The sequence below is a fragment of the Rana temporaria genome, chromosome 1 (assembly GCF_905171775.1).
Source record: "Rana temporaria chromosome 1, aRanTem1.1, whole genome shotgun sequence".
Classification (NCBI taxonomy): Eukaryota; Metazoa; Chordata; class Amphibia; order Anura; family Ranidae; genus Rana; species Rana temporaria.
The window spans coordinates 589502178-589527036 of NC_053489.1; the positions used below are offsets into that span (position 1 = coordinate 589502178).

At 42.6% G+C, this 24859-nt stretch overlaps 1 protein-coding gene across 1 annotated transcript in view; it reads right to left on the bottom strand.

The window, feature by feature from the left end:
• Positions 1–24859, bottom strand: part of WDR19 (WD repeat domain 19) — a 93971-nt gene that overhangs the window by 43225 nt on the left and 25887 nt on the right. The window contains exons 10-19 of the mRNA XM_040335125.1: positions 23214–23284; positions 21690–21862; positions 19216–19330; positions 16915–17021; positions 14680–14802; positions 10322–10471; positions 9751–9898; positions 7607–7811; positions 4888–5047; positions 496–606 (exon numbers count right to left, since the gene is read on the bottom strand). Coding sequence (XP_040191059.1) covers positions 496–606; positions 4888–5047; positions 7607–7811; positions 9751–9898; positions 10322–10471; positions 14680–14802; positions 16915–17021; positions 19216–19330; positions 21690–21862; positions 23214–23284 — 1363 coding nt within the window. The remainder of the gene's footprint in view (positions 1–495; positions 607–4887; positions 5048–7606; positions 7812–9750; positions 9899–10321; positions 10472–14679; positions 14803–16914; positions 17022–19215; positions 19331–21689; positions 21863–23213; positions 23285–24859) is intronic.

Below are 24859 nucleotides of genomic sequence, written 5' to 3' on the forward strand. Positions count from 1 at the left end.
GAGTCTGTGCATTCCCCAGTCTCAAAGAATCATGTGACTTGGACAGCACAGGTGCTGAAACCTGATCTGACACTGCTTGTGCAGCACTGAGCATGTGCGAGATTTGCAAGGCTGAAATCCAGGAAGTCATACAGTCTGGCTTCATGATGCCCACACTTAAGATGGCCCCAGTCAATTTCTATTTTATAAAGTGTCTAAATGCTGTAACAACCTAACAAAACAGACCTTCGTTTACAGACTAACTTTACTAGAATACATTAAGCTTGTGTATTACAGGGGTATTTATATTTAAAAAGTGAAATTGTGGCCGGAACTCCGCTTTAACAGCAAGTTCTGACATTACCTGGCGGGTCAGAGGTTTCCATGTCAGAACAGCCTGGCATTAGCCATGACTCAAGGCTTTTTGTGCCCCTTTATGTGCCAGCAATTTATACCTAGGGCAGGTTTGGTTTTAGAGACTGAGACGCTTCAACACATATTCAGTATTGAACTTACTTCAAGCGCACATATAGGACTGCTGGAAGCTAGGTACAGGTCCTGTGCCAAGTTAAAGTCATTAGTGAACATGGCAAGATGACCAGCCACGAGATTGTGATCCTCTATCCCCTGCAATAAAAATACAACATGTTTATAAAGCAACAATGCAGTTTCCTTACACTTCAATGACTGCTGTACTTTTATCTTGTATTAGGCTCTTCATCTTATAAGCTATACTGTTTATACCGATATACACATAAAAAAAACCTGGACCTGACAGTGTACCACATAGTGAGTATTTTAAAAAGTGATTAATGTATTTGACTGCAAAAGAATAAAACAATTAAGTTGGGTTTTCAAAAACTTTAACTAATGTATGTTCTACAGAAGTTCTTAGTCTATGGCAGGATCCACAGTCAATGTACCAAAGATACAAAGTAAAGCAAATTAAAGCGAAGTTCCACCCAAAAATGAAACTTCCATTTTTCGGAACCCTCCCCCCCTCCGTGGTCACATTTGGCACCTTTCGGGGGGATGGGTGCAGATACCTCTCTAAGACAGGTATTTGCACCCACTTCCGGGCACAGACTCCCGTGGGAGTCACGCCACTCCCCTCGCTGTCTTCTGGGAAACACACTGTTCCCAGGAGAGAGCGGGGACCAGTTACAATGCGCCGCGCAAATTACGCATGCGCAGTAGGGAACCAGGCAGTGAAGCCGCAACGCTTCACTGCCCGAGTCCTTCACCAGGGATGGCGGCGGCAACATCCGAGGGATGAGCGATTGCTCGGCCTCGGCTGCCAACATTGCGGGCGTGCTGGACAGGTAAGTGTCCATTTTTTAAAAGTCAGCAGCTGCACTATTAGTAGCTGCTGGCTTTTAAAAAAAAAAAAATTGGATGCACCTCCGCTTTAAAGGAGTTGTAAAGGAAAAAAATGTTTTGCCTAAAATTAATGTCTGCAAGGTAGACAGACAGAATAGTGTAATGATTCTGTTAAAAAACAAGTAAATACCTATTAAATTCCTTCATCTATATCACCTCCGGCGTTCTAGTTTCTGTTCTCTCATTCACTTCCTGGTTTGCATCGCTCGTTCATGTAAGAACTACATTTCCCAGTATGAATTGCGGAACGCCCAGTAATTCACACCTCCTTGAAGTCTCTAACACGTAGAGAGCGTCCTGCCGCACAGATGTAGTTCCCAGGAGGGGGTGAGCACGTCACTGACCACCGCAGTAAAGCCTCCCATCACGGTGGTCAGTAAAATCAGACAAGCAGGAAGTGAACAGAACAGAGAAGAAATAGAGCAACTTCTGAGCAAAAACGAACAATGAGGAAGTGAAAAGAGGAATGTCTGCAGGTAAAGGATCCTTTTTATGAAAACATTTTTTTCCTTTACAACCCCATTAAGATTAAAGTGGATGTAAACCCTCCATACACCCAGTGAAGTGAATAGCCTCATAGGTTGTACATCCATATCTGCTGGCTTCACATTTATATACGGTTTAGAAAGTTCAGATTGTGTTAGGAAATTTTCTCTTCCTGATTTACACAGCCAAGATAGCTAAAATTGCTGATGAGAGGCAAGGCACACACCCCCTCTCCACATAGGCAGAGACTCTCAAAGGTGTTTTGCAACAGGGCCAGCTCCCTGCTAATCTATTTTAGCAACCTCCCCTGACAGAAATGTCAGGCTGCTTTTATCTGATGTGTCAGAGAATTTGTCAGGAGTTATTAGGCTGATAACAGAGGAACGGTTCAGGAGATAGCTATGGGACTTAGCTCTTTGAAGAGAGATAACAAAACACTGCAGATATACAGTGGGGTTCGAAAGTTTGGGCACCCCAGGTAAAAATTTGTATTAATGTGCATAACGGTGAACTGTGCCAGGGAAAGATGGAAAAATCTCCAAAAGGCATCAAATTACAGATTAGACATTCTTATAATATGTCAAAAAAAGTTAGATTTTATTTCCATCATTTACACTTACAAAATTACAGAAAACAAAAAAATGGCGTCTGCAAAAGTTTGGGCACCCTGCAGAGTTAATATCTTGTACTGCCCCCTTTGGCAAGTATCACAGCTTGTAAACGCTTTTTGTAGCCAGCCAAGAGTCTTTCAATTCTTGTTTGAGGTATCTTTGCCCATTCTTCCTCACAAAAGTCTTCCAGTTCTTTGAGATTTCTGGGCTGTCTGTCACGCACTGCTCTTTTAAGGTCTATCCATAGATTTTCAATTATGTTGAGGTCAGGAGATTGTGAAGGCCATGGCAAAACCTTCAGTTTACGCCTATTGATGTAATCCCCTGTGGATTTTGAGGTGTGTTTAGGATCATTATCCATTTGTAGAAGCCATCCTCTCTTTAACTTCAGCTTTTTCACAGATGGCATCAAGTTACCATCCAAAATTTGCTGAAATTTTATTGAATCCATTTTTCCTTCTACTCGTGAAATGTTCCCTGTGCCACTGGCTGCAATACAACTCCAAAGCATGATTGATCCACCCCCATGCTTAACAGTTGGACAGAGGTTCTATTCATTAAATTCTGTGCCCTTTCTTCTCCAAACGTACCTTTGCTCATTCCGGCCAAAAAGTTATATTTTAACATCGGTCCACAGAACTTGTTTCCAAAATGCATCAGGCTTGTCTATATGTTCATTTGCAAAGTTCAAACGCTGATTTTTGTGGTGAGGACGTAGTAGAGGTTTTGTTCTGATGACTTTTCCATGAAGACCATATTTGTACAAGTATCTCTTTATAGTGGAATAGTGTACCACAACTCCAGTGTCCGCCAGATCTTTCTGGAGGGATCGTGCAGTCAAACGTGGGTTTTGAATTGCTTTTCTCACAATCCTGCGAGCTGTTCTGTCTGATATTTTTCTTGGTCTTCCAGATCTTGCTTTAACTTCCACTGTTCCTGATGACTGCCATTTCTTAATTACATTCCAAACAGAGGATATTGACATCTGAAAACGCTTTGCTATCTTCTTATAGCCTTCTCCAGCTTTGTGAGCGTCAACTATTTTCAGTTTCAGTTTTCTAGACAACTGCTTAGAAGAACCCATGGTGCTGATTGTTGGGGCAAGGTCAGATGAGTCTGGGCATTTAAAACCTTTGAGATTGACATCACCTGGTCTTACCAGACGATGATTGACAACAATCCATGACACTGGCAGGTCTCAGCTTTGCAAAGGGGGCAGTGCATGCTATAAATTCTGTAGGGTGCCCAAACTTTTGCAGACGCCATTTTTTGTTTTCTGTAATTTTGAAAGTGTAAATGATGGAAATAAAATCTAACTTTTTTTGACATATAAGAATGTCTAATCTGTACTTTGATGCCCTTTGGAGATTTTTCCATCTTTCCTTGGCTTTTTTATGCACATTAATACAAATTTTTACCTGGGGTGCCCAAACTTTCGATCCCCACTGTATGTGTCCAGCTTAAATTTCATGAATCGGGTTTACATCCACTTTAAGCGCATGGAATGGATTCTGGTGGCAAGAATTTGCACATCAAGCAGTTACTGTGGTTAGGGGAGGATGAGAAGAAACCCTGGATGCAGACAGAAGCTCATCCATCCTTAACTGCAGGTGGTTGCGTGGATTCAAAGCGTGGATACACTTGAACAGTGACGGCTCCTTTTAGCCTGTCATTACTAAGCGTCCGCAGCTGTCTACATACACCCAAGAGCCTAGCCTCAAGAATCTGCTAATATTGTGCTGCTGGAATCTGTTTTATACACCCACCACCCATGTGAAGAAGACCTAAGGCCCCGTACACACGGTCGGACCAAACCGATGAGACTGGCCCGTCGGACCGTTTTCATCGGTTCACCTCTGAAGTGGCCGTACGGCCTGATATGTGTACACACCATCAGTCCAAAATCCGATCGGGTCAGAACGCGGTGACGTCAAACACACGACGTGCTGAATAAAACAAAGTTCAATGCTTCCAAGCATGCGTCGACTTGATTCTGAGCATGCGTGGGTTTTGAACCGATGCTTTTCTGTACTAACCATCGGTTTGGTCCGATTTGGCAGCAGTCAATCGGTTCGGTTTTGAAGCATGTTTAGAAATTTTGGACCGAAGGAAACCAGACCGATAGCCTATACACATGGTCGGTTTGGTCCGATGAAACCATTCTCATCGGACCAAACCGACCGTGTGTACGGGGTCTAAGAGTCCTGAGGATGCGTAGAAATGTTAATTTTAATATTACAGTATACAGCGCACAATAGGCTCAATTCACAAAGCTTACTGAGCAGGATAAAGAAAGCCATTTTCAAAAAAGTGACTTAAAGCTCCAAAACGCTCAGGTGTGAATGCAGCCTTAAGAGAAACCATCAAGGGCAGTTTTTGTATTTCTCTTCTGACAAATTTACTTTGCTGTAGTGGCATTTTAATAATATACCTTGATCTGTTCTAGTGACATCACCATGCCCACATTTCCAATCTTCCTATACACACGTATTGCAAATTCCAACTCCATGTGGTGCAGACATGCCCGGGCAAGCTCATTCCAGCTCTCCTCTGCATTCACTGAACTGCAGACATCCCAGGAATCTGAAAACCTAACCCAGCAGCAGGCAGAAAGAACAGGACAATAGAGAATACATGCATTATATTTACATATAATATACACCAATCAGCCATAACATCATGACTATAAGTGGGTGGGCTATATTAGGCAGCAAGTGAACATGTTGTACCTGAAGTTGATGTGTGTAAAGCAGAAAAAATGGGCAAGCGTAAGCATTTGAGTGACTTTGACAAGGGCCAAATTGTAATGGCAAGATGACCGAGTCAGAGCAAATCCAAAACTGCAGCTCTAGAGGGATGTTTCTGGTCTGCAGTGGTCAGGACCTACCAAAAGTAGTCCAAGAAAGGAAAACCACTGAACTGCCGACAGGGTCATGAGTGACCAAGGTTCAGTGATACACGTGGGGAGCAAAGGCTGACTGTGTAGTCCGATCCAATAGAAGAGCTACTGTAGCTCAAATTGCTGAAAAAAGTATTTGCTGGTTCCAATGGAAAGGTATGAGAACACACAGTATATCACAATATCACAGTTTGCTGCGTATGGGGCTGTGTAGCCACAGACCCATCAAGGTGTCCATACTGTGGGCACCTGAGCATCAGAACTGGTCTACAGAGCAATGGAAGAAGGTGGTTGAGCTGATGTTTTTTTCTTTTACATCATGTGGATGGGCAGGTGCCTGTGCGTTGCTTACCTAGAGAAGAGAAGGCACGAGAATGCACTATGGGAAGAAGACATACGTTTCCTGGTGTGAAACCAAGAAACGGAAACCTCAAAGATATGACATAAGTAGGATTCTCGCCTTTTGCCAGCTAGGAGTGGATATGAAATTAGCCCTTAGTACCATTAAGGGTCAAATATCGGCTCTATCAGTGTTTCAAAGACCGCTGACATCTCATTCCCTAGTTCGGGCTTTCATTCAGGGGGTACTGCGGATCAAACCGCCAGTCAAGTCTCCCTTGTGCCCATGGGATCTGAATTTAGTATGGTCAGTGTTGCAGAAGCAACCTTTTGAACCTATTCGCCAGATTCCGCTGATCCTTTCAAGCAGGAAATTGGCTTTTTTGATTGCTATCTCTTCGGCTAGAAGAGTATCTGAATTGGCAGCTCTTTCCTGCAGAGCCTTATTTACCGTAATTTGTCACAAAGACAAAAATGTACTACGACCCCATCCTGCCTTTTTACCTAAGGTGGTGTCGGCTTTTCATTTAAATCAGGACATTGTTCTGCCTTCTTTTTTTCTGGACCAGCGGACAGCGGAGGAAAAATTATTGCACTCTCTAGATCTAGTGAGAGCAGTAAAGGTGCATCTGTAGGCAACAGCTCAGATACGCAAAACAGATGTTTTGTTTATTTTGCCAGATGGTCCCAAGAGGGGACAAGCGGCATCTAAATCCACTATCTCCAGGTGGATTCCACAAACAATTATTCAAGCCTATGGTTTAAAAAACAGGACTCCTCCTTTTTCTGTTAGGGCGCACTCTACCAGGGCGATGATTGCTTCATAGGCAGTGCACCACCAGGCTTCGTTGGCTCAGATCTGTAAAGCTGCAACTTGGCCTTCAGTCCATCTCAAGTGGAAGTGAAAGGACACGAGGATGCTGCCTTTGGGCGAAGTGTGCTGTAGGCATCAGTATAGGGCTTCTTATCCGTAGCGGCCTGCTTGATCTGTGTCACCACCCTTCATATGAAGCATTGCTCTGGGACGTCCCATTATGTAATGAATGGCTCTGTGCCCCGTGGTGTACGTCAAATAAAACAGGATTTTTAAAACAGCTTACCTGTAAAATCCTTTTCTTGGAGTACACCACGGGACACAGAGGGCCCCCCCCCTTTTTATGGGAACCTTATTGCTTACTACAAAACTGAGGTACTTCCCTGATGGGAGGGGTTATATGGAGGGGAACTGTGTTCAATTGGTTGTGCCAGTGTCCAATCACCGCTGGTGACCCTTAACCCATTATGTAATGAATGGCTCTGTGTCTCGTGGTGTACTTCAAGAAAAGGATTTAAGCTGTTCTAAAAATATATTTTTTTACCACAGGCTGTGATATTCCTTAATTTTCCTCATTCTCTACCCTGTGACTGTCTTATAGTGTTGTTTTCTGCAATAATGATAACTGGACATAGAGTGACTGAGAGGGGTAAATGGTGTAAAGATGGGCTCTGAGTGAAACACACATCTTTCCATATTTTAATAAGTAATCACAAACAGGCTTCTAATTGTGAGCATCATATCTGCTTCCAACCGTTTTACCAGCTAATGGGCCCCTTCAAAGGTCGCAGGCTCTTGTTTTAAAAGGGACAATTTCCAAACCGGATGAAGATCTCTTTGCAAGCAGGCTACTACTAAGCAAAATTAAGTACATGTGAACCTTTGTAGGTGCTCATTGACTTGAGAACTGGCAGACACCTTGCTGCCCTTCATTTTGGACATCCTCGGCGGTCTCGTAAGCGTGTTGATATTTTGCCAAAACAGCCTGTATAACCAGGGTTCTTTGTATCTATTTGATCTTCTCAGAACAACAAAATTTCCAGCTGTTATATCCGACGAACATTATGATGGATAAAGGTTAAAAAGCTGTGGTCCTACCTTCTCAACATTAAAGTCTGTGTTAGCATCTTTGTCAGCTCCTTGGCATCTGCATCCTTTATACTGCTCAGGAAATTGTGTGTACTTAAATAGATATTGTTTAGCATCCCGCTCTGAGTCTGACAGGTCAGCTCTCCATTGTGTAAGAGAATGGGTTTATGAGCATAAGGCAGCTTGGTCCCTCCTGCCAGAATAACTTTGGAACCTAAAAAATATGATAGACGGTAAAGTCAAATGCTAACTTGTGTACATGCATTGATAGGCAACATAAAATAAACCTCTTTAGAAAGAAATATGTATAAATTATACATACATACACACACATATATATATATATATATATATATATATATATATATATATATATATATATATATAATTCTTCTGAATATCCTGGTTACCTGCCTGGCCTGTAAAACAGATCCAGTGGTTTCAACAGTTACTGACTTAGAACAAGAATACAGATCAGGAATTCTGTCTTCACTTTCTGCACACTTGTACTGGTGCTAGGGGATCAGCAAAGAGCCAGGTTTTAGTGCTTTCTTTCACTAGCCTGCAACATGTTGTATAAGATCAGGAGTTATGACCACCCTGTGACTTCCCTGGCTGTAGAATAATACTAGGTAAGTGGCTTTACACATTTTTCTAAAAGCGGTCAACAATGGCAGCCCCCATTCTTTTTTTAAACATATGTTATTCTGAAATTCCTAAGATATGGGTACATTTTTGATTCTAAGTGTTTATTGAAGCTTCTTTGATCACTAAATTAATAATTTTTAAAAACATTTTTACAAATCAGCTTTATAATTCTTACTGCAAATGTGTGAACAAAATTCATTTTGCAGATACGTCTTCATTAATTAAGATATTCTGGCTGATAGAAGAATAAGAGAACAAACGTGAAGAGTTTTCACCAGGAACCAGTCATGGCTCTAGTTTTATATACATAGGGCCAGATTCACAGAGGAAATACGCCGGAGTATCTACTGATACTCCGGCGTATTTTCAAATTTGCCGCGTCGTATCTTTATTTGTAATTCACAAAAAAGATACGACGGCTTTTGGCTAAGATCCGACAGGCGTACGGCTTCGTACGCCTTCGGATCCTAGGTGTAATTTTCCGGCGGCCGCTGGGTGGAGTTTGTCGATTTCCAGCGTCGGGTATGCAAATTAGCTGATTACGGCGATCCACGAAGATACGCGCGTTCGTCGCAATCTCTTACGTCGTCGCTAGTCGGTTTTTCCCGTCGCAAACTTAGGCCTGCTTTTTCATGGCTTACATTTAGAACAGCCATATTAAAGTATGGCCGTCGTTCCCGCGTCGAATTTCAATTTTTTTTTTTGCGTAAGACGTCCGGGAATATACGTTGGGGCGCCGTAATTTCGGGAATGCGCCTAATTTAAATGGTACACGCCCCATTTGAATTAGGCGGGCTTGCGCCGGACGGCTTTACGTTACACCGCCGTAAGTTTACACGCAAGTGCTTGGTGAATCAGGCACTTGCGCTGAAAACTTGCGGCGGTGTAACGTAAAGACGATACGTTACGCCGCCGCAAAGGTATGTGAATCTGGCCCATAGTTTTTCCTGACGAGATTCTTGGCAAGATTCTCTTGCCGGCCGAGTGTACACACGGGCCATTCAAAAGAACCGCGGTGACGTCATCGACTACGACGAGCATGCGCTCGTCACATTCAATGCCGTCGCCGCCAGCTTGCTTCACCCTACATATGCCTTGGAAGCTACCGCGCATGCGTCAAAGTAATTTCGAGCATGCGCGGGTTTCCATGGAGAGGCAAGTATACACACGCTTGGGTTTCTCGGCAGGAAAACACTGCAGAGAATCCCACAACGAGAAAATAGAGAGCAGGTTCTCTATTTTTCTCGTCTAGATTCTGGGCAGTTTTCTTGACGAGAAACCTCAAAGCCTCGTACACACGCTCGGTATACTCGGCAAGAAAGCTCTGTCAGCAGTTTTCTTGCTGGTTCTTGCAGAGAAAGCCATGCGTGTGTATGAGGCTTAAGAGTGTCTGCTTGATACTTTCAACATCTTCACTTTTGAGCTAATTTTCTTTCCTCCAGTTGTAATTAATCGGTACCAGTATGTTAAAACTTTATGGAAAACAGAATAGCTAAAGGATGTACCTTGTATGGTGTCCTTGTGAAAAACGTATGTAAACACCTTGTCATCATCAAAGGCACAGAAGACCCCTTTATCCATTGCCCAATTTTCCCAAAGTATGCCTTTGATAGTTGGGGAAAAGTTTGGAATCTCATACAGATTATCATTTTGCTGGAAAAAAAAATGCAAACAAAAACAAACAAACACAGAACATTACAAAGATTTGGGAATCAGATCTTTACACTAGAAATGTTAATTTTTTTAACTTTTAAATAAGAATATCAATATACCAATGTCCTAAAATCAGCTTGTCATTGTCTTGGAATCCAAGTAAAACCTGGCATATAAATGGTATGTCTGGTAACTATCCAGGTTGCCATATTGCATTGAATTTTACAGAAAATATCAGCGTTGCAGATTGAAAAGAAAATATTTTTAATAACAATAAATCACAATATGGCTTTTGTTGCAATTGTATATGCTATATTATAATTTTTTTTTTAATTGTGATTTTTTCCCCCATGAAAATGGAGTTACCCTTCAAGTACTATTCTGTACTCTCACTGAAATAAATCTTGCGACATATTAACTTACCGGGCAATACACAAATCCTTCACTCTTCTCGTCGATTAAAACTAATCTTGTTCCAGATGCATCAGGAAAGATCTTTCTTATGCTGACTGGGTGCCGGTATTCATTAACGTATTGCCAGTCTTCAATGTAAAAGTACTTCACAAGGCCAGTCTATACAAAAAGCAAAGAAACCAGGTTTGACGCCTGTGAAAACTTGGAGAACTGCACGGTCATTCACTTAACTATATTTTAAAAAAGACATTTGATTTGTGCATCTCATGCAATACAAATGTAATTATAAATCCTACCTTAGCACAATTTAATATATTTGGAGTGGGTGTAATCTCATAGGTCAGGAGTTTAGCACAAAATATGAGTTCTGCCCAAAATTACACACGATTTCTGCTATTAGGTTTACAAACCAAAGAGGCTTCTTCTGTGCAAATGAATGATCTTGGTTTCACTTGCTATTAAAAGGCTGCCAAGCCGGCCTGATATACTCCAAGATTTTTTTTTACCTTTGCTTTCCTTTACAGCTTATGTGACACAACAGAGCTTAGATGTTCATTCTCAGTGCTAAAACAGCGCATATCTCTATTAGCAGGTGCCGTGCACTTTGTTAAGGGTTAACAAAATTATGTTTTTCTGACTGAAGGGAACATGCCTTTTTGGGATGTGCACGTGGATATTTTAAAGGGAATGTGTAGTGGTTTTGTATATGTTTTCTTTCATTATCTATTATGATTATGAATACAAAAACTATTAAAAATGTATATATATTTTAATCAGGTTAATATGAAATGATGCATTGATATATTCAGTTGAGATTAGGCTCCATGCAACACTAGGCATTTACCTGTTGTATGGGGCTCTGACTCTTAGGCCGCGTACACACGGTCGGTTCATCGGTTAACCGATGAAGCAGACTGATGGTCTGATGTGCCTACACACCATCAGTTCAAAAACCGACCGAGTCCAACGCGGTGACGTAAAACACAACGACGTGCAGAGAAAAATGAAGTTCAATGCTTCCAAGCATGCGTCGACTTGATTCTCAGCATTCGCGGGTTTGGAACCGATGCTTTTGCATACTAACCATCGGTTTTGACCTATCGGTTAGGCGTCCATCGGTTCAATTTTAAAGCAAGTTCTTAATTTTTGGACCGAAGGATAACTGACCGATGGGGCCCACACACGGTCGGTTTGGACCGATGAAACTGAACTTCAGTCCCTTTTCATTGGTTTTGTCCAATCGTGTGTACAGGGCCTTAGTTGCAGGCAGAGGGCACAGGTGCTTCATCCAGCTCTGCTGCTGGTAGCCTGTCAAATTCTATGAGAGGCTGACAGCTGTTGTGGCTGAATGGCGCACTAAGCAGTACGAAAGTTTAGGACAGTATGCGCTGAGGAATTAATGCTCAGAATGCAGATTTATTGTGTTCTGGGCATTTGTTCCTGAGTGCATACTGCTCTAAAAATACATATGGTGCACCATCCAGCCACAGTAGCTGTCAATCTCTCAGCGTTTGACATGCTGCCAGCAGTGGGGCTGGACAGGGCATCTGTGGCCTCTGCCTTCAGCTAAATACCAGAGCCCCATTCACTGAGGCTAAGTAACCATTGTGCATGGGACTTTTGTCTTCTTTTCACATTTTCAAGCTTACTTCGTGCTGAATAAAAAAATAATTTGGTAGTTTAGATAGCTCAATGACTTAACCACTTCAATACTGGGGACTTTTACCCCAGTACTTAGAAGAAAACCTGTCGGAGTCTGCAAAAGACTTGAGACTGGGGTCGGAGGTTCACCTTGCAGCAGGACAACGACCCTAAACATACAGCCAGAGCTACAATGGAATGGTTTAGATTAAAGCATATTCATGTATTAGAATGGCCCAGTCAATGTCCAGACCTAAATCCAATGGAGAATCGGTGGAATGACTTGAAAATTGCTGCTCACATATGCTCTCCATCCAATCTGACAGAGCTTGAGCTATTTTGCAAAGAAGAATGGGCAAAAACTTCACAATGAAGATGCGCAAAGCTGGTAGAGACATCCCCAAAAAGACTTGCAGATGTAATTGCAGCAAAAGGTAATTCTACATATTATTGACCGGGGGGGGGGTTGAATACAAATGCACGCTTTTCACATATGTACTGCTTTGTGTTGGCCTATCACATAAAATCCCAATAAAATACATTTACGTTTTTGGTTGTGACATGACAAAATGTGGAAAATGTCATGAATACTTTTTCAAAGCACTGTATAAATCTGAAAATCTATCAATCCTGATGTAAAGACATCTAATTTCTTGAGGCCCAAATACAGACAGCACAAATATCCCCTAAAAAAACTTTTTGGAAAGTAGACAGTCCAAGGTATTTAGTAAGAGGCATGTTGAGTTTTTGATGTTGAAATCGTTTGTCACCATTTTTTGGAAAGTAAAGAAATTAAAAAAAATAAAAAAAAGTTTTTTTTTTCAAAAAAAAAAATGTGTTTGTTTACATACTATTATCAGTGCAGTACAGCATTATCACATAACTGGCGTGGCAGTGATCAGGGACACTACCTGATGACAGTATGTAAACAAAAAAAAAAAGTGTGAACAGAGCAGTACAGTGTTACCATAGTTCTACTCTGCGGAAGTGATCAGGATTATTTATTTTTTTTACGCATTATGATCGCTTATTTCATAGGTATAAGCAACCATTTTTACTGAATGCAACCGATTCATTCAGTGTCTTTTGTTGTGATTAGCTTTGAATTGCCAAAGCTAATCACATGATAAAGATGGGCTGTGATTGGCCCTGTCTGCTAGCTGTGATTGCATGGTACAAACACAATTGTATACAATGGATGACATGAAAGGAAGCCATATATTGCTTACAACTGTTATGTGATCTGCTGTGATTGGTCACAGTGATCACATGATACTGGCAGCGGGCCGGTATAATGATCAGTCATGACACAGCCAGTGACAGAGGGTGCCTTCTGAAAGGACAAATTACGTCCACTCCGAAGGAGGAAAGTCCCGCCCAGCCATCAATCTGCTATAGGCTGGACGGGAAGGTGTTAATTGAACTAAAATTTACAAAGACCTGTAACACCTTCCCCATATCTCTGTTTAAATCAGAGACAAACGGGCAGATCCACAAAGGAAGTACGCCGGCGTATGTACTGATACGCCGGCGTACTTTCAAATTTCCTGCGTCTTATCTTCGGTTTGAATCCTCAAACCAAGATACGTCGGCATCTGGGTTAGATCCGACAGGCGTACGGCTTCGTACGCCTTCGGATCTTAGATGCAATACTTCGGTGTCCGCTGGGTGGCGTTCACGTCGTTTTCCGCGTTCGGTATGCAAATTAGCTATTTCCGACGATCCACGAACGTACGCGCGGCCGTCGCATTGTCTTACGTCGTCTCTAGTCGGCTTTTTACGGCGTATAGTTAAAGCTGGTATTTCGTCGCGTATAGTTAGACTTGCCATGTTAAGTATGGCCGTCGTTCCCGCGTTTATTAATTTTTTTGCGCAAGTCGTCCGTGAATCGGGATGGATGTAATTCACGTCTATGTTAAAAAAAATGACGTCCTTGCAACGTCATTTAGCGCAATGCACGGCGGGAAATTTAGGGACGGCGCATGCGCAGTTCATTCGGCGCGGGGACGCGCTTAATTTAAATGAAACACGCCCCCTAATCGCCGATTTGAATTACGCGCCGTTACGCCGCCAGAGATAGACTACGCCGCCGTGACTTACGGCGCAAATTCTTTCAGGATTCGAACCGAGGACAAGTAAGTCACGGCGGCGTAGCGTATCTCAGATACGCTGCGCCGGAGCAGATCTTTGTAGATCTGCCCCATAGTGTCTGACAGTAGACATATACTTCTATGTTTTGTTTTTAGCTAGCCCATAATGGTCTGGAAATCCCTTTTTACGTATTAGATGCCTATTTGTAAAACAGTTCTAGTCCTTGCCAACTTCATCCTAAAACTATAAAAAGCTTTGGCTTGAGTTTCCTCTTAGGTGTCACATCAAGCCTTTTTTTCACATAGTTTGGAGGATTTACAAAAAAAAAAAAGTAACCAAAGTTTTTTTGGTGCCCATTTCAACCAGATTACAACCTGTAATTTTTCTAGTGTGGTTTATAAATTAGATATTGGCAGCTGTTTGGTCCAAACCACAGATGTATTAATCTCCTCCAGTGTGTGAGGATCTCACTACCTTTCTATTGTATATGTATACTTGTTAGGACTTAGCTTACTACTCCAATCATTTGTTTCCACACAACTAAAACTTACTTTTAGTAACCATTAACTTCTTTGTTGGAATCATTTCAGCAAAAACAAATATGAATTGCATTAAATAAAGTTAAAGAAAATTACATTAGTTCCGTAAATAAGGAAATCTCCAGTCAATGAATGGCACAGTATTCGATACTTCTCATCAGCAGATGGGAACAGACGAGTCTCCCGCTCCTCCTGAGCTTCGAGTGATTCACCTTCAATCTGGGGAGATTTACAAATGACCATTTTTGAATTATATATTTTGCATATTAGTTTGCAAACTTCACTTTAAATCCCAGTGTACATGCCTCAGTTAATATAATAGATTCTGCTTTGTCAGGTATACTCAGCAATGCACATAGCAGTAAATCAAACAGCTCACCAGTGTTCAAACTGGCCAAACATTCAGGTGTGCACAATCCAGAGTTCAATGTCCACAATCCTTCCCACTTAAAAAAAGAAGTATGGGTTTCTTTTTTCTTTATACTTACTTAGGTGGCTGTAGCATTGGTCTGATGCTGCATCTGTCCCCCAGCACCTCTGCACTGAAAAACTAGCGATTGAACACCACAGATCGCTCGGTTTTCACAGCTCTGTGAGCAGAGAGCTGTAGACTGTCAGTCACAGCTCTTTGCTCATCTCCCTCCTCGCTCATTGGAGCACCGGGCTGTGGAGGGGGCGAAGCGGGCGTCTCAGGCTCTTAGTGGCTCGCTGAAAAGGCTGAGACAGGTGTCGGTCCAGGTATCTGGGGGATCCAGACTCCCATTGTCGGGATGACGGTGCCAGGACCGACATCTGTGATGTCAGCAGGGAGCAGACTTCAGTCCACAATTGTACTCCTGTGATCCATAGGAGAAGCCAAACAAGCTCAGTCTGGACTTCTCCTTTAACCACTTAAGACCCTGACCAATATGCAGGTAAAGGACCAGGCCCCTTTTTGCGATTCGGCACTGCGTCGCTTTAACTGACAATTGCGCGGTTGTGCGACGTGGCTCCCAAACAAAATTGGCGTCTTTTTTTCCCACAAATAGAGCTTTCTTTTGATGGTATTTGATCACCTCTGCAGTTTTTATTTTTTGCGCTATAAACAAAAATAGAGCGACAATTTTGAAAAAAAATCAATATTTTTTACTTTTTGCTATAATAAATATCCCCCAAAAATATATAAAAAAAATTTTGTTTTTTTCAGTTTAGGCCGATACGTATTCTTCTACCTATTTTTGGTAAAAAAAAATAAAAAAAATTGCAATAAGCGTTTATCGATTGGTTTGCGCAAAATTTATAGCGTTTACAAAATAGGGGATAGTTTTATTGCATTTTTATTAATAATTATTTTTTTTTACTACCAATGGCGGCGATCAGCGAATTTTTTCGTTAATGCGACATTATGGCGGACACATCGGACAATTTTGACACATTTTTGGGACCATTGTCATTTTGACAGCAAAAAGTGCTATAAAAATGCATTGTTTACTGTGAAAATTACAATTGCAGTTTGGGAGTCAGCCACTAGGGGGCGCTGAATGGGTTAAGTGTGACCTCATATGTTTTTCTAACTGTAGGGGGCGGGGCTGGACGTGTGACATCATTGATCGCCTTTCCCTATATCAGGGAACAGACAATCAATGACAGCGCCACTATGAAGAACGAGGAAGGTGTGTTTACACACACCTCTCCCCGTTCTTCAGCTCCTGTGACCGATTGCGGGACTCGGATCCGCAGGTCCCGCGGCCGCGGTGACGGAGCTTCGGACCGGGTCGCGGGTGCGTGCCCGCGACCCCTGGCTGGGCATTTAACAATCACGTACAGGTACGTGATTGTGCCCAGCCGTGCCATTCTGTCGACATATATCGGCGTTAGGCGGTCCTTAAGTGGTTAAAGAGCTCAATAAGAAAAGCTCCTGCTGCTGTCAATCAAACTCAGCGACACGGGAGCCGGGGGGGCAGGGCCGATTCCCGCTGTCTGTGTCAATGGAGGCAGAAGCAGGACTCGCGAACGAGCCCGCACGAGTGCCCCCATGGCATGATGCTCTCCGTGGGGCACTTAATGAGGAGGAGCCAGGAGCGCTACCAGGGGACCCCAGAAAAGGAGGATCGGGCCCGCTCTGTGCAAAACCCTTGCACAGAGAAGGTAAGTATAACATGTTTGTTACTTAAAAAAATACAAATAACAAAAACAAAAAAAAACAATCACTTTAAAGTTTTGGGTTGAGTTAAAATTGGGTATCTATCTACTGGTTTTGGGTTATACTCTGACTGAAAGTACTAAAAATTTATTTTATAAGCTGCATTTTAATTTCCTTCTATCTAACAGATAATTGGATGGTATTCTCACCATATGAAGTTGCACTTTGCCCTCAAACAAAGCAGCAGCATAATCAGAATTTAGGCTCATGCTTGCAACAGTCCCCAGGTATTCCATGTCCTTCAGCTTCTCTACACCTACACAGAAAAAATAGAGTAACTACATTAGGATGCAGTGTATTAAAAATACATTTTGAGAATTGAATACATCATAAAGGCATATTGCTAATAAAGGAATTCCCCAGTATTACGGACAGGGTAATAAATACGCCATGTTGCAACATGGGTGACCAAGGAGTGTGAATCATGTTTCTGAAGAGATTGGCACACAAGGCGTTGTTGTTAAGCGCTCCTACATGTAGACATGTAAATATTATATACAGGGATTATTTTACCTGTGAAACGTTTGCTTATTCTTTACAGACAATTTTGTGATTCAGCCACCCCAGTCCAGCAGCATAGAAGGGTTCTCTACCTTACTGAAACAGCAGCAAACTTTAGTCAAGATCCCCACACTGCCACTAAAACAAATCTACTGATTAGACAAAGCGGGAGCAGCAGTACACTGATGTGGTCATTCTTCTGCTTTCTCCTACTCCAGCATGTTCACTAAAGGCTTACCACAGCAGAGGCTGACTGGCTCGTAGTGCTGCCCTTCATTCTCTAAGTCTAATTTCTTCTGTGTAGGGGATAAAAAGATTGGCCCGGATTTAGAAATACTTACAACGGGCGTATCTGTAGATACGCCGTCGTAAGTCCGAATCCGTGCCGTCGCAACTTTAAGCGTATGCTCAAACTGAGATACGCTTAAAAGTTGCTAAGATACGACCGGCGTAAGTCTCCTACGCTGTCGTATCTTAACTGCAAATTTACGCTGGCCACTAGGGGCGTGTACGCTGATTTACGCCTAGAATATGTAAATTAGCTAGATACGCCTATTCACGAACGTACGCCCGTCGCAGTACAGATACGCCGTTTACGTAAGGCTTTTTCCGGCGTAAAGTTACCCCTGCTATATGAGGCGCAGCCAATGTTAGGTATGGACATCGAGCCAGCGTCGAATTTTCCGTCGATTACGTCGTTTGCGCAAGTCGTTCGCGAATAGGGCTGTGCGTAATTTACGCTCACGTCGAAAGCATTGGCTTTTTGCGGGTTAATTTGGAGCATGCGCACTGGGATACTTTCACGGACGGCGCATGCGCTGTTCGGAAAAAGCGTCATTTACATGGAGTCGCAATAAATGTACATAAAACACGCACACATCTTCCACATTTGAATTAGGCGGGCTTACGCCGGCCTATTTACGCTATCGCCACCGAAATTTTGCTTTGTGAATACTGCACTTGCCTGTCAAAGTTGCGGAGGCGTAGCGTAAATAGGATACGTTACGCCCGGACACAAATACGCGCTCCCTACCTGAATCTACCCCATTCTGTGTAGGCAAATGCAGGTACTTACACCAGTTCCATTTAAAAAAGTATTTATTTTTAAATTAATACATAACTGTATTACTATATCCGCCTTGGGTACAATGTATTGTATGTGTAAACTAGGGTTGCACCGTATCTGTGCCGATACCGAACATTTGCAGGAGTACTCCTGCAAGTGCTCCCGATGCCCAGTCTGATACCTGGACACTCAGGGACGATCGGTGCGGCGGTGGGGGAAGTTATAATCACTGATCTCCCTGTGTGGCTTTCAGTTGCTTTATTGAAAGCCACACAGGGAGATCAGTGATAAATTCCCCCACCGCCGCTCCGATCGTCCCTGAGTGTCCCCTGTATCCTCCTCTGGCTCCCCTCTGTGTCCTTCTCTGTGCTCCTCCAGTGACACTGACTATCCAACCCCCCCCCCTCAAAAAAGAGAGCATTGTATATATATATATATATATATATATATATATAAAAAATAAAAAACTATTCAAAAAATAAATTGTAAAAAAAAAAAAAAAATACTAACACAGTCCAGGCCTGATCAGTGCCACCTATCAGCGCTGCATATTAGTGCCACGGTCACATGACATAAAAAAAAAAAGTATCGGTAATCGGCGAGTACTTGAAAAAAAAGTATTGGTACTTGTACTCGGTCTTAAAAAAGTGGTATCGGTGCAACCCTAGTGTACACCATACTTCAAATGTTCTCGTATGAAGGAAAGATTATTATTATGTGATGCCTCTGTGATGCGTATGGCTTTATGTAACAAAAAACAGTTATTGGAAATAACCCAGGCATGTACAGTTTATCACCCCATTAAACACTGAGAAATAATGGATGAGCAGTGGACAGTGTGACAGTCACATTATAAGACAATGTAATAGAGACAGACTCATACCATTCTCGGTCAGAGCATAGAACCAGGCCCGGTTGTTCATTCCTACAGCAACATGGTAGGAACCCACAGCAACAAAGTTAGGCTCCACCTCAACAGAAACTGTGATCGGCAGCTCCTAATCAACAATTAATTGAAATGTAAGTAAGTCAAACAGCATATGAGACTAGACACATTTATGATTTTACAAGTTTAGAAGTGTAGAGCCACATTAGCCCTATGCGTTCGGTATTGTACCAGCCAACAACAGCAAGCACTTGAATGCCAGTGTTAAGGGGTCTTCTATTTGTTGCGACTGATACGCTGTTAGAAAATAGATCATTCATTTCATGACCTGCATACTGCATTGGAATTTCACCTCAGTCAGAGAGAAAAGGTGCAAGTGTCGGAAATAAACCAAAAATATATATTTTTTTTTATCAGACTTTTTCTGGCCGAGAGATCTGGTATAGGCAACCTAAAGCTGGCTATATAGCGGCAGACTAGGTAGCCTAACACTTCTCCTTTCTGTCATCCATGATGCTTGCAGACTCTTCATATGGGTTTATGTCCAGGTACTTAACTGGCCTGCCTGCAGTCCAGACAATAAAAGCACTTTAGAGCCATACATATGCACCAATATGATCCCTGTAAATTTGTGTGGCTCAGTCTCCACCTTGGTCAGTTATTAATAATAAAAAAGCAAACAACTTTTGGAGGCTCATTATTGGTCCAGGCATTGACATCCAAAGACCTTTATAAATTTATACTAATCCAAAATGTCTGTTGTATTAAAGTGGTTGTAAACCTCAGACATATAGGGCCAGATTCAGGTACGTTGCCGCAACTTTGCGGCGGCGTAGCTTAAGGCTCCATTCACACCTAGGCGTTTTCATGCCCGACGCCCGCCGCTATTGCAGCCTGCAATACGCTGGAGGGGTGATTTAACATTGTCGGCTATGGAGATGGTTCACATCTCCACGCCGAACGCCGGTGTTCGGCCATATTACACAATGTGTAATCACCCCTCCCGCGAAAATCGCAGTAAAAAACGCCGCGTTTTGTCGCGGCAAATCGCAGTAAAAACGCCGCAATTTGTCACGGCAAAAAACGCTGCAAATCGCCTATGCCTAGGTACGCCGCCGTAAGTTAGCGAGGCAAGTACATGATTCACATTGTACTTGCCTGCTATGTTACGGCGGCGTAGCCTAAATCGGGCGGGCGTAAGGGCGCCGAATTCAAATGTGTGTAAGGGGGGCGTGTTTTATGTTAATAAGGCTTGAATTTACATTTTTGACGTTTTTTTTTTTACTGCGCATGCGCCGGGCGGATACATTTCCCAGTGTGCATTGCGGCTAAGTACGCCGCACGGGCCTATTGATTTTGACGTGGACGTAAACGACGTAAATCGCTATTCGCGGAAGACTTACGCAAACGACGTAAAAATTTCGAAGCGGGAACGGCGGCCATACTTTAACATTGCTATGCCATCTAATAGATGGAATAACTTTAGGCCTGATAATGGCTTACGGAAACGGCGTAAATGTACTGCGGCGGCCAGGCGTACTTTCGTGAATCGGCGTATCTACTAATTTACATATTCTACGCCGACCGCAATGGAAGCGCCACCTAGCGGCCATCCGAAATATTGCAACCTAAGATACTGTAGGACGGCGCAAGCCGTCGTATATTAGATATGTTTAAGCGTATCTCTGTTTGAGCATACACTTAAACATAAGTCGGCGTAGATTCTGAGTTAGGCCGGCTTATCTACTGAATCTACCTAATAGTTACATAGTAGATGAGGTTGAAAAAAGTCCATCAAGTCCAACCTACGTGTGTGATTATATGTCAGTATTTCCTTGTATATCCCTGTATGTTGTGGTCGTTCAGGTGCTTATCTAATACGATTTTGCAATATGAAATATGAACAAAGCATATCCCTCTATATTGTGTACTTATCTCTATCGCAATCAGCATGAATCACATCTGACAATTTTTCTTGACACCAAGAGAAAAAAAGGTGACAGAGGAGGGACCTCCAGCAAACTGACAGTCTCAGCTTTGTTCCTGTGAGCTGTGTGTGTGTGTGTGGGGGGGGGGGGGGGTCCCCTTTCCTCAAGTTATCTCTCCAAGCTCCCCTCACTGAACAGTGTGTGATTTCAGCTCTCTGCCCGCCCCCGACAGCTCAGACAAGCTTTATAAATTGAACACTTTGAACAGATGCAGAAAAGAGAAGAATGCAAATAAACAGGTACAACTTATGACGGAGGATTTGTTTAATCTCTGTGTATCACCTAAGGGCACTTCACCGGGTTTATGTAAGGGTTTACAACCACGTTATGGTGTTTTCAGTGGCAGTTTAGTAAAGGTACATTTGGAATTAAAGGTAAATCATGACCTAGCGATCACTACACAGGTGAAAATGAAAATAAATAAAGAAATGAAAGCCGAACTTGGCGCAATGTAAGAAAACAAATTAAAACTATTTTTCTTACCCCTTCTACCAGATTGCACACAGTGACCTCCAGCAGGGATGTGAGATAGGCAATCTTGGTGCCACTCGTATCGCCCAAGATAGGAAGTTTGGTTAAGAAGACACTGAGTGACCCTCGCTGAGTGGATATCGCCAACAATTGTCCATCGTCTGTCCAGGAAAGTCTATCTAAACCTTTAGCAAACAAAATGGGTGTCGTTATCCTGTTGATATATTTTTTTTCTATATATTTTTATATCTCTTAATGCTCAACTCCATACATTTTTTTTTATAGTTCTGGGTGGAGTGGTAAAGGGATAGTTTTCTTATACTCACATGAGAATCTCCAGCAGTACAAATATGGGGGCAGATCCACAGAGCAAGTACGCCGGCGTATCTACTGATACGCCGGCGTACTTTCAAATTTTCCGCGTCATATCTTTAGTTTGAATCCTCAAACCAAGATATGACGGCTTCTGGGTTCGATCCGACAGGCGTACGGCTTCGTACACCTTCAGATCGCAGATGCAATACTTCGGCGTCCGCTGGGTGGAGTTTGCGTAGTTTTCCACGTCGGGTATGCAAATGAGCTTTTTCCGACGATCCACGAACGTACGCGCGGCCGTCGCATTCTCTTACGTCGTCTCTAGTCGGCTTTTCCCGGCATATAGTTAAAGCTGCTATTTTGCGGCGTATAGACAGACTTGCCATGTTAAAGTATGGCCGTCGTTCCCGCGTCGAAATTTGAATTTTTTTTTTTGCGTAAGTCGTCCGTGAATAGGGATGGACATAAGTCATGTCTAAGTTCAAAAAATGATGTCGTTGCGACGTCATTTCACGCAAAGCATGGCGGGAAATTTCGGAACGACGCATGCGCAGTTCATTCGGCGCAGGGACGCGCTTCATTTAAATGAATCACGCCCCCTACCCGCCGATTTGAATTACGCGCCGAGAGATACACTACGCCGCCGTAACTTTCGGCGCGCAAGCTTTCAGGATTCGAACCAAAGCCGGAAAAGTTACGGCGGCGTAGCGTATCTCTGATACGCGGCGCAGGTGTAAAGGTATGTGGATCTGGCCCATGGTTCTTACTCTTCCCCAGTCTACCTAAATTAAATGTAAAGATTTTAACATACTTTTTCCCTTTGGGTAATTCTAACTAACTATCTCTACATTCCTCCTCCAGATTCATCACTCTGTAAATGCACAAGCAGAAGAAAAAGAAAGATGCACCTTGTACTAAATATTTTATGTAAAATAATGACTTGAAAAAGGATATAAATCATCAGTTTTAATTAAAACAGAGCGAAATATGTTGGGGTTTCCTTTAAAAAAAATGATTGTATTGCTGTCTGTGTCCCTTCTAATAATATTCTGCTGACTTCCTGTCCTGGTCTAAGAATGTTAGGGGAAATCTCCCAAATGGGAGTACAGACGCATGACAGAAGATCTAACCCTTTCCCATCCTATCAAAAATCGATTAAGATTAAAATGTTTTTGAGCTTATGAACTAAGTAAATAACCTTTATGTTAGCTGGTTGGTTACCTTTAGTTTCATCATCCAGTGTGATGATCGCATACATTTCTTTTAGCTCACTCAAGTCATGGATTTTAATACTAAAACAGAATAGAAATGTTACAGTGAGGAGAAAAAATAAAAAATAAAATATAGTTACAGACAAGAATAATGTAAAGTTTCAAATAAACCCGAGTTGGGATTTTACACAATATAATAGTTTTTTTGTTGATGTAGGACTTTTTTTGATGTGGCAATATGACCCAGAATTTAAGTAGTCGCCAAATGATGCCAGGACAAATTACTGTGCAACATGGCAAACTCTGGGGCATGGACTTTTCGACTGTTGTTCACATGCAATAATAAAATTGGGCCAGATTCATGTACATCCGCGGCGGCATAACGTATCGTCTTTACGTTACACCGCCGCAAGTTTTCAGCGCAAGTGCCTGATTCACCAAGCACTTGCGTGTAAACTTACGGCGGTGTAATGTAAAGCCGTCCGGCGCAAGCCCGCCTAATTCAAATGGGGCGTGTACCATTTAAATTAGGCGCCCTCCCGGGCCGAACGTTCTGCGCATGCTCCGTGTGAAAATTTCCCGCCGTGCTTTGCGCGAAATTACGTCGCCCCGACGTAATGTTTTGAACGGCGACGTGCGTTACGTCGTTTCGTATTCCCGGACGTCTTACGCAAAAAAAAAAAATTGAAATTCGACGCGGGAACGACGGCCATACTTTAACATGGCTGGTCTAAATGTAAGCCATGAAAAAGCAGGCTTATCTTTGCGACGGGAAAAGCCGACTAGTGACGACGTAACGAACGCGCGTACCTTCGTGGATCGCCGTAAAAGCTCATTTGCATACCCGACGCTGGAAAACGACGCAAACTCCACCCAGCGGCGGCCGAAGTATTGCATCCTAAGATCCGAAGGCGTACGAAGGCGTACGCCTGTCGGATCTTGGCCAAATGCCGTCGTATCTTGTTTGTGAATTACAAATAAAGATACGACGCGGCAAATTTGAAAGTACGCCGGAGTATCAGCAGATACTCCGGCGTACTTCTTCTGTGAATCTGGCCCATTATGTTTTAGCCGATTTCCATTGCACAAGCCTTTCTCCCTTATCAGAGAGGTGATGCAAAGCCCTGTGGGCTGTTCAGTATCAGGCCGTCGCTAATAAAGCAGAAAAGGTGTCTCTTCCATCAGCAGTGATACAAATTTAAAAAAAACATGATTTTTCTATCATGCTTTGTAAAAGTTCCAGTGAATGCAAAAATTTGTGCCTTAACATTTTATAGTACAGGTAGAGGCGTAACTAGAACCTTCAGGGCCCTGATGCAAGAAATCATAAAAGGCCACCACAATGGCGAAACACCAGGGCCTGATCGCAAATGCAGAGTTCGTGACCCTGTTAGCCAGTAGTTTTATTTTTGTTATTTTATTTGTTTATTAGTTTTCAACCATTTTATTTTATTTATTTTTACAATTTTATTTTGTATTCGTTTTTACAATGTTTTTAGGAGGCCTGTTGGGGGCTTTGGTTTGATATTAGGGGTCTAAACAGACCGTTAATGTTTCACCTTTGAGACAGAGAAAGGAGACTGAGGACACAGCCCTCAATCTCCATATCTGCAGTTTAGCTGCATAGAATGAATAGACAGGAATAGCTCTGTACAG